Source organism: Urocampus carinirostris, chromosome 2 (assembly GCF_059441175.1).
Source record: "Urocampus carinirostris isolate Australia breed hairy pipefish chromosome 2, RoL_Ucar_1.0, whole genome shotgun sequence".
NCBI classification, from domain to species: Eukaryota; Metazoa; Chordata; class Actinopteri; order Syngnathiformes; family Syngnathidae; genus Urocampus; species Urocampus carinirostris.
In genome coordinates this window covers 57,321,646-57,332,446 of record NC_142350.1, presented here as the reverse complement: position 1 = coordinate 57,332,446, position 10,801 = coordinate 57,321,646, and the positions used below count along the sequence as shown (strand labels likewise).

At 39.3% G+C, this 10,801-nt stretch overlaps 1 protein-coding gene across 1 annotated transcript; it reads left to right on the top strand.

The window, feature by feature from the left end:
• Positions 1-3,718: 3,718 nt before the first annotated feature.
• On the top strand, positions 3,719-9,776 carry rbm12bb (RNA binding motif protein 12Bb). Its single transcript, XM_088327245.1, has 2 exons — positions 3,719-3,853; positions 7,634-9,776. Exon 2 carries the CDS (start codon positions 7,656-7,658, stop codon positions 9,468-9,470), a length of 1,815 nt encoding a protein of 604 aa, XP_088183371.1. The 5' UTR covers positions 3,719-3,853; positions 7,634-7,655; the 3' UTR covers positions 9,471-9,776.
• The last annotated feature ends 1,025 nt before the right edge of the window (positions 9,777-10,801 follow it).

Here is a 10,801-nt window from a genome sequence, read left to right as displayed (position 1 = left end):
CTAGCGCTTCATTGGAAAGGGAGCTCCGTTCCAACACCTTGAATGTTTTACGTAAACAAAGCTAACCCAGGCTAATCGTACGTTCGCTTTAGCGTAATCTTCCGTACGAAGGATTCCGCTAACATGAACGTGTAAAAATAAAAAAAGGATTATGAATAGGATTTCTTACCTTTGTGGTGGACGGTGGGGAGAGAAAAATCATCAAAAGTTTTTCAACCTCTTCCAAACTTGCGGCAGTTGCTTGCTTATAGCGCTAACTTCCTTAGCCGCATCACTCGGCGGCGCAGTGGTTAGCGCATGTGCGGCACAGTTCATGTCATGGGAACCCCCTGCGTGGGTTCAAATCCAGCTCTAGACTTCCTGTGCGGAGTTTGTATGTTCTCCCCGTGCTTGCGTGGGTTTCCTCCGGGCACTCCGGTTTCACCCCACATTCCAAAAACATGCATTTCAGGTGAATTGGTCCGTCCAAATTGTCCCTAGGTGTGAATGAGCGAGTGAGTTGTCTGTCCCTGTGTGGACTTGGCTGGCAAGTTCAGGGTGTCCCCTGCCTACTGCCCGATGACTGCTGGGATGGGCTCCAGCACCCCCACGACTTTACTGAGGATAAGCGGTGCAGCTGATGAGATGAGATGAGAATAGAATAGAATAAAATAGTGTCAAATGCACAATTAAATTAAAAAGTGCCTTCATGATGGTGCAAGATAATTTACAATCAGATAAAATAGCACTGTGCAAAATAATAGTTAAGTGTAATAGTGTCAAAATAGATATGATAACAAAATAAACTAAAGAAAGGAATCATCCCTTGTCGATATTGCACAATCTCCGCCTAAAGCAAGGTATTAGGTGTTTATTTTGCTGCATTGATGTATATCAGGAGTCACTAACCGTTTTGAAGCTGAGAGCTTCTTTTTTGTTATTGATTAGCAAAGAGGGCCACTAGTTTGGTCTGTTTTTTCTAAAATAGGTTATCATGGTTATATTTTTTTGTTATTATGTCATTACCAGGGGCAGCACGGCGGCGGAGTGGTGCGTGTGCGGCACAGTTCTGAGGTCATGAGATCGAACCTTCCTGTGTGGAGTTTGCATGTTCTCCCCGTGCTTGTGTGGGTTTCCTCCGGGCACTTCGGTATACTCCCAGATTCCAAAAACATGCATGTTAGTTGAATTGGCCAGTCAAAATTGTCCCGAGGTGTGGATGAGCGAGTGAGTTGTCTGTCCCTGTGTGCCCTGCGACTGGCTGGCATCCAGTTCAGGGTGTCCCCTGCCCACTGCCCGAAGATAGCTGAGATGGGCTCCAGCACCCCCGCGACCCCACTGAGGATAAGCGGTGCAGACAATGAATGAATGAATGTCATTACCAGGTTGTAATTATTAGAGATAGGGTTAAAAGTTTTCAGTTAGGTATCAGTTAGACACTAAAAAGAACATTCCAGTTAGAGAAAAAAAATCCTGGGAAAATCACAATAACCCTTAACTGGTGAGTTATTCCAGAAGCAGTTACCGGTACCACATTGGTGAACCTTGCTATACACATGGTATATATATTATACAGCGTCCTCTTATGAATAAGTACTTATGGACACACAGTCAAATGCACACGATTATATCGAATATCCATTTTTTCATGGAGCCTGTGTTGTGGACTTTACATTTGTTAAAGTATACAAGTGTAACATTTATATAAGTATACAAATTTTTGAAGTTTAAATTAGTTCAAAGTTCGCTGGGAAGTGAAAAAAAAACGTTTTTATAATTAATTATAACATGAGACGATTTTTAATTAAAAACATTAAATACTTTTGTGCATAATATTACATTATTTTTGGTAATATACTGATCAAAGGGCTCCCCAAATCTGTCTTTTTTTCATTGTTCCTGCTTAACTCTTCCTTTTTCTTTTTTCTTTTTTCTTCTGTTTTTTTCTTTTTTCCCCTAGCTTTTTCCTTTTTTGTTTTATTTTCTTCTTTTGTTCTCTGTTTCCCTATTTTCTTTTCTACTTAAGCTTCATTTTTCAAGATTCATAGTGTTTATTGTCATATGCACCGTAAAGAACCACGGTTCCCTGCACAATGAAATTCTTACTTTGCTGTCCAGACAGTTGCCAGCGTAAAAATAGAAACTATACGCAAGTATACATAAAAGAATATGACGAATATTAAAAATATAAAAATACAAGATTAACTCAAGATGAGTCAAGGCAATAAGATAAAAATAAGATAAAAGACAGTTGAAAGTGACTGTAGTGCAAGGATAGTCCAAGTATGGTCCAGTTTAAAGAGTTCTTTAAACGGGTTGTCCTGCATTTCACAGTCCTGTACCTCCGTCCTGAGCGTAGGAGTGTAAACAGTCCGTGTTGTGGGTGGGTGGGGTCCTTAATGATGGAGGCACCCCTCCTGTGGACTCTGTGGTGGTATATGCTCTGCAGAGAGGGCAGTAGAGTCCTGGTGATGCCCTGAGCGTTCTTAACCACTCTCTGCAGGCGTTTGCTGTCCATGGCTGTGATACTGCCGTACCAAACAATGATGCTCTCCACGATGCAGCTGTAGAAGTTGCTGAAGATCTTGCTTGACATTCCAAACTTCCTCAGCCTCCTCGGGAAGTACAGTCACCGTTAAGCTTTCCTGACCAGCTCTGTGGTGTTGAGGGTCCATGTGAGGTCCTCAGTGATGTGCACGCCGAGGTACTTAAAAGCTGCTCACCCGCTCTACTTCAAGCTTCCGAATAAATAGTGTCTGATGAGGTCTCCTCCTCTTCCTCATGTCCACTATCATCTCCTTTGTCTTGTCCGTATTGAGGGTGAGGTTGGTGTCCTCGCACCACGTCACCAGACTCGCTACTTCCCTCCTGAAGGCCAGTTGGTCCCCCGCAGTGATCGTCGAACTTTTGGACTAGCGTGTGACGTCATCCACTCCGCTGTTGCTAGACTACAACACAGCACCCCGAGGCCATCCTGTTAATCTGTTGATAAACAACAAAATGAGACTGCTGGAAGTGTGAATTTCCCTACGGGGATGAATAAAGTATCTATCTATCTATCTATCTATCTATCACTGCTGTGTCGTCGGTGAACTTCAGGAAGATGTTGCCCTTGCCAGAGGCGACGCAGCCTTAATTCACTTATCTTAAGGTGGATAGAACTTATCTGTGGGTGGGCACAGCCCACCCCTGCCCCCCTTTGGTAGCGCCCCTGCCCCTGATAAGGGTTGGGTAGGGTTACTTTAACTTGATTACTTTCAATTACTTTTGGATTACTCCAATACCAAATATGCTAATAAAAGACAAAATAAACTAAATATGAATAAAATGACTAAATTTTGTGCAGGCTTGGGGAGTAACGGAATACATGGAACGGCAAAAATGATGTTGGCAAGCTGTTTGGATTTATTTTCATTTTGTTTCTGTCGCATTTTATGTTAGTTTTGCTGGAGATCAAAGAGATCAAAGCCAGGAGAGAAAGCTTACCAGGTGTTGTGAGTCATTTTATTCATATTTAGTTTATTTTGTCTTTTATTAGCATATTTGGTATTGGAGTAATCCAAAAGTAATTGAAAGTAATCAAGTTAAAGTAACCCTACCCAACCCTGCCCCTGTAGGTGTAGGTGATATTGATTTCGTTGAGTTCTACGTGTTGAAGTAAAAAACAGGGAAACACACCGCACTGCACGAGTAGAGTATGTTACGCCTTATAGCCAACTGGGGGCGCTCTTAAATTTGTTCCCCAGTCGTTTCCGCGAAGAAGACAAGCGGCAGTGGCTGATACGGGACGAAGAGAGGAATTTTTGAGCGTTTTTTGCTTCGATTCGAATTTCGAACTTCGAAATACTTACAAAAGATTTCTCTTGTGGCTTGTGTAAGTTGTGTTGTTGGTTACCGTGGGCATCTCAGTGTCACGTTGAACGTATTGTTCGGGTCTGGAATTGATTCTTGGGAGAGGCCTTGTTGGCCTTTATGCGAACGATCGCCATTTTTCGTTGGGTTCTCTCAAATATCGTCTTGAGGACGTTTATGGACATCCTTTTGCTTCATGGATGTATGTGGTTTGGACTTGGTCACTAACTGTGGCTAAAATGACGTCATCGCATGGGCGATTGTAGGACTAAGCTTGTTTGTGGAGTTTTATTGATGCTTCTCCTTAAATTATTGGGTTGAAATCTAATAGTTTACCCTCCAAAGTAGAATGTCTCTTTTTGTCCTTTAATACAAAAGGGTGTTTTGTCAGTGATGTGTGCGTTTACAAAGTGTTTCCCGACCGTTTATGTGCCAAGAGCGTATTTCACGTTTGTATAACCTCACAGAGAATTGCAATATAAAATGGTTGTATTTTGAAATATATTGTCTCAATTATGACGCGAATATACATACTGTGCGAAATATTCAAGATTAAATTCTTCCAAGAGGTAGAAAAAGACGTACAGGGGTTCTTAAAAAGTATTAATTTTATTTCTCGACTTGATTTGGAAAAAATGTTGCTGCAAGAGGCCATTTTGCACTTCTAACTTGGGCCAATCTCCAAGCATTATTTTGTAAATATTTATGCCTATTTATCCTAAAAATATTACTTTTCTATTGTAAGTCTTTATTACATGGTTACCAAGGAGAGCCACGTCTAATCTTGTTTTAAACAATGGTCACTACATTGTCATTAAAGACGATAAGAATAATTTTAATTCACAGCTAATATTAAAATGCAATTGAATAATGTACTGAAGGCACATAGTTGAACGGATTTGAATAGATTGCAATGCATAACGCTTTAAAAAAAGATTTTCTAGAAAAACATTATCTTTTGGTTGGCAGGCTACATCCCTCTTTATATGTTTTGACTACATTGCATTATTTTATTGAACATACAACTCGTAAAGCTACAGATTTGTTTGCTTTATTGCACATATCTTCTTTGACAAGTATAATGTATCGTTTGCTGTAATTTTAGATCGTAACGTCAGACAAGACCGCTAGTGTAAGCATTTGAAAACATTTGTTTCCCTAATTGAGTGTTGCTTTTTGGCAAAACATTAGCCTAACTTAAAAATGTATATATATCAAAGAGTTCACAATTCTGCAAAAAACTCAAATTACATTTTTCTCTTTAAATCTGCTATTGAACTAAAGAGGAATTGATTTCTTTCGGTTGTATTTTTGGCAAATTAAATCCTCAGACCTTGGACAAATCAGTCTAATAAACAGAAAAATGTTCTCGTAAATAAAACTGCTGCAACCAGTAAAATTTGCTGAAAGTGGCACGTAAAAACATTGCTTTTTTAATTGCCTTTCAAGATGTAGACATTCACCTCCCAAGGTGGATTATTTTCTTCTTTTTTTTTAACAATTTATTAGAACATAATCTTGTTACACGGGATAAGCTCTTGCAGCACATAGTGATTGGGAGTCACTTTAAGTACACATCAATTCTACTTTTGATCCGTAATACGTATTGCTTGGTTTTATATTTTTTTTAGTATTACGGTGTAAAAAGGTGGTTCACTCTGTGTTCTAATGTGCACCGAAATCCTGTGGGGACTTTGTTGGTGAACAATGAGAGGGTACCCTCGCTTTGGAACTGGATTTTATTTTTCACCATGGGACACCGAATTTCTCATTTCAGGTTTTCAGATTGGATTGGTGGTTGCTTTCACACATGACAAAATGTTGTTTTTCATTGGTTGTGTTATTAAAAAAAAGTTTGTTGTGGCCAAGAAAAAGTGAAAACATTTCTGGAAATGCCTATTGTGGATTACATTTGAAGAAATGGAGTTCTGTAAGAATTTTAAATTGAACTGAATGTGTGCAGTTGCGGGCGGTGCGGTGGTGAGCGCGTGTGCGGCACAGTTCTGAGGTCATGGGTTCAAATCCAGCTACCAACTTTCCTGTGCGGAGTTTGCATGTTCTCCCCGTGCTTGCCTGGGTTTCTTCCGGGCACTCCGGTTTCCTCCCACATTCCAAAAACATGCATGTCAGGTTAAATGGCCGGTCCAAATTGTCCCTAGGTGTGAATAAGTGAGCGAATTGTCAGTCCCTGTGTGCCCTGCGACTGGCTGGCAACCAGTTCTGGGCGTCCCCTGCCCACTGCCTGAAGATTGCTGAGATGGGCTCCAGAACCCTACTGAGGATAAGCGGTGCAGATAATGGATGGACAGAGGGTTTGCAGTTGCTTAAATCATCTTTTCATTCTGTAATAATTTTTGGCTGTGATTATTGAACTGAACAACAGTGATTCATGTCTGAATGCTTGATGCAGATATGTTTTTTTGTTTTTATCAAAAGGCAGGTGATGTAGACTTGTTAATTACAACTATTGTGCCATCATGGTTTAGCAAAGCGGTGCACAAGAGATGGTTATGGCTGACATGTATTTCTTTGGAAAATATTTGTAAATGGGTTGGTGCATTTGGTGGTCCCGTGTTGTTGAGGACTTGGTTTGTTTTTTCACAAAACTGGTTTTACAGTCTGTATGAGTACCAGAATGGCAGTAGTTCTGTGATCGAGGGAAATGCTCAGTTTTCTGTCTATAATGGAGTTGTACTATTGGCCGTGTTGAGAAATCAAGGGTTTGTTTGTATGGTTTTCAATCATTGTACTTCGGGCCTTAGCAATACAAGTGACTTCGGCGCACATTTTGAACAATATGCTGCCTCAGACTCTCAACACTAGACAGATTGACATTTTTAATTTATTTCAATGAGTCATGATTTGAGTCGTTTAAAGAATTAAGTTAACTAAAAGTACAATAATTGTTCAGATAATTATAATTGGTACAATTTGATGAGTACAAAAAAATGTGCTCGCAAAATGAGCTTATTTTAGTCTAGCTGTTCAATCAATTTTGCTTCCAAAATTAACTATTTGAAAAAGTACTTGTTAGGTAAGTAAAGGTGCGAATTTCAGAGTTTTAATTTTGATTACACAAAGTAGGCGTTGAATAGTTTTTGTCATAGTAACATTATGAGTTGCTTTTTTGATCACATGAGATGTTTGCATGTAACTCATAAAAAATCATTTAAAATACATTGTTTCACCCTAGATTAACATCTTTATTCAAATGGGAGTTTTGTGGAGTTTATTGTTTCAAATGTTTTGATATTTTAATCTGTTAACTGATTTAGAGATTATGCTTTCAACCCATATTGTGGTCCAACATTATTTCTGAACAGATTTCTGTCATTCTCAATTTGATAAATAATTATGTTTTAGTTTGAATTAAAATAAGACCGTTTGTTAAAATAAAATCCTGTATTTTCAAAATGCCACTCTTTTCTTTTTTGGAAACCAAGGGATTATAAATGTAAAACATGAATTTTATAGTTTATGGTTTTCAGAGGATTGTTTGATGGCCCCTTTTTAGTGTTGTTACTAGCCTCATCTTGGATTGAATGAATGAATTAAGTGGATTCAAAATGGCACAAATTTGTTGTTCAAAAATCGATGGATTGATATTCCTTAGCTGCTGTCTTTGAATGTTGTTGTATATATTGTTGCCATTTTAAGTTTCCGTCTTCAATATATGTGGCGACCTTTTTGCTTTCTTTCCTTTGAACAAGTTGTTAAGAAGGTTATTTGGGGACATGTTGCAAAGGCAGGGAGTGCAGAACTGAGGAGAGAATAATGCTGTTCTATACCATTTTGTCTGCAGGTGCTGTTGTTTGTGCTTGAGCATGGCAGTCGTCATCCGTTTACAGGGATTGAGGATCAATGCAGGTTCTCAGGATATCCGGAAATTCTTCGCTGGACTCAAAATTCCAGATGGTGGTGTGCACATAATTGGAGGCGAGCTGGAGGAAGCTTTCATTATTTTTGCTTCAGATGAAGATGCAAGAAGGGCCATGATGCGCTCTGGTGGGTTTATTAAGGACGGAAGAGTGACTTTGCTACTAAGTAGCAAAGCAGAGATGGAGAGTGTTTTTGAGCAAAGTGCTGTAAATTTGGAGGCGCAGCAAAAGAGAAAGCTTGAAGATAAAACTCGGCACTCCCGAAAATCTTCTGAGGCTGAAACCAACAAGAGGTCGGCAAGTAGAGCCGGCATGAGTTATCCACCTCACCAAAAGAGACCAACAAATGACTCCCCGTGTGTTTTCCTCAAAGGACTGCCGTTCAGCGTGACCAAAAAAGAGATTTCAGAATTTTTCAACGATTTACCTATTGCTGATATGGTTCTGTTGACAAACCCAGAAGGAAAAAAAAACGGAATGGCTTTGGTGAGATTTTCAAGCTCATCAGACGTACCTCATGCCTTGAAAAGGGATAAACGATACATCGGTGCCAGGTACGTGCACGTTATTCATACGTCTGAAGAAGACTGGCAAACCTTTGCCGTAAACTCTCGACGTGAAGAGCTTGAAAGATCTAGACCTGATCCGAAGAATTTAAAACCCCTTATGCGGGTACAGGTGCCCCTGTCATCTGTAGCCAAGAAGGGTTCATCTTTCAGGGAGTTCTGTGTGTCGGTGGAAAATCTCTCCTTAGCAGTGAAACCGTCGGACATTAGAAGACTTTTTCGATATGCGAAACTCAGCGATGACCAGATCTTGTTCATGACTCATGATGACCAGAAAACTAAATCTGCGTTTGTACTCTTTAACTTGCTGAAAGAATATGAGGAGGCATTGGAGCAGTCGACCAAATACTTTACAAATCAATTGGTTCAAGTCCGACCAATCTCAAGAGAAAAAATGATACATATCCTTGAGTCTCGGACCAAAAACGCTGGGCCTTCCGGAAACTCGCAACGTAGCGATGAGAGGTCTCCATACTTGCCTGCGGATCGTTCGGAACCGGACAAGTGCTTGCTTGTGCAAAACCTGCCCTATGATGTGCGTGTAAGGGAGATCATTGAACTTTTCCCTGGGTTGGATGTCGCGGGAAATGACGTGCACGTGCTGCGTGACAATTCTTCGGGAGTGACTGTCGATGCTTTGGTTCTATTCCATTCTGAATCGACAGCCATGAGGGCCCTCTCCATCAATGGACAGTGGGTTCTCGGAGGCAAGGTTGCTGTCAGATACATTTCACGTGCCGAGATGCAGGAGTTGATTGCTGTGCCGAAGCGGAGTTTCCATTCGTTCCAAGGTGCTGGTGACGGCGAGCGCTCCGATACCAGCGGCAGTCATTCTGATAATAGGTCAATGAATGCAGAGCCTCGAAACTATAAAGGTTTTCAGTTTTACGACGATTCGTTCGGGAGAAGCAATGGTGCTTCTAGCAGCGGTGGCCCACTGATTGACGATTCAGTTGACAACGCCCGCGTACAGTTGATTAATTTACCATTCCGGATAAAAGAGGAAGAATTATATGATTTTTTCCATGGGTATCGCATTGTTCCGGGATCCATCTCATTGCAATATGACCAATCCGAAACTTTTAAAGGTACGGCAGTCGTGGTTTTTGAGACTCGGGATGAGGCCCTAATCGCAGTACAAGAACTGAATTTGAGGCCAATAGGTGCTCGAAAGGTTCAGTTAATAATGATGTAAAAATCATTAGATGGTTCGTTGGTGTGAGTGCTCCGCATTGAACGCCAAAACGTGATATTTGGGTAAAAGTGTCATTTGTTTTTTGTCTTCCATTTAGTGTTGTAGATTTCCCCTCTCATCCTATATTGCGGTAACAGGTTTTGTAAACTCCATTGTTCATTTGTGAACAACTTTTGTGCTTTTACTATGAGTTTCCTGTACATAACATTTGATTGCATCCAGGGTGAGTTCTATTGTTTTGTGCTGTATTTGCACTCCTGATCAGCTCAGACTATGGTAATGATTAAAAATGCTTTAAAAAACCCATTTGTTCTTGTTATTTTTTCTTACAAAATAGACATCTCTTTAAAATAATAATACCAAACTTAATCTTCACACTGCTGTAAGTAACATGCATATGGAATTAAGAAAATCAACCACATGACCTTTACTCATGACTTCAGTGAAAACTAATTTTAATTTAAAAATAAAAAACCTCAGGTTATATTGTACTTTAGTGATCACTTACTGCGATGCTGACGAGCAAGAGGGGTGTAACAATTAGTTTTCATATTAAAGTTAATTATCAAATTCATGTTTGTGTGCAATCTGATTTATTTTTAGTTAGTAATACAAGAAAATCAACCACAAGACCTTTAATCGTGACTTCAGTGAAAACTAATTTTAATTTAAAAATAAAAAATCTCAGGTTATATTGTACTTTAGTGATCACTTACTGCGATGCTGACGAGCAAGAGGGGTGTAACAATTAGTTTTCCTATCAATAGTTATTTATGAATATCAAATTCATGTTTGGTTGCAATCTTTGATTTATTTTTAGTTAGTAATACTATGTCACCCTGTTGTATTTTAAATTAAATTATTCCCATGCCTCTATGTCATGTTCCTGAATTTGTGCATAAATATATTATACTTTAAATATACTTTGGCCCACTATGTTCATTGTTCGCTGCGGCTGCATCGGCTCGCTACAACGGGTCAGGTGCAATCGACATTTCGTTCTGTGTACATTGTTACACAGAATGACAATACAAGGAAATTATTATTATTATTATATTATTATTATTACACAATCAGAATAATGAACATTGCTGTTTAGCAATGGCACTTAACTACACTTAGTGTTTGGTTATGTTATCAAAAAGTTGGGGGATGGTTGTAAAAAAAACGTAGAGGAAGCCAATTTTTCTAAAATCAATCTAATTTATAAATGTATTAGCAGGGTTGGGTAGGGTTACTTTAACTTGATTACTTTCAAATACTTTTGGATTACTCCAATACCAAATATGCTAATAAAAGACAAAAGAAAGTAAATATGAATAAAATTACTA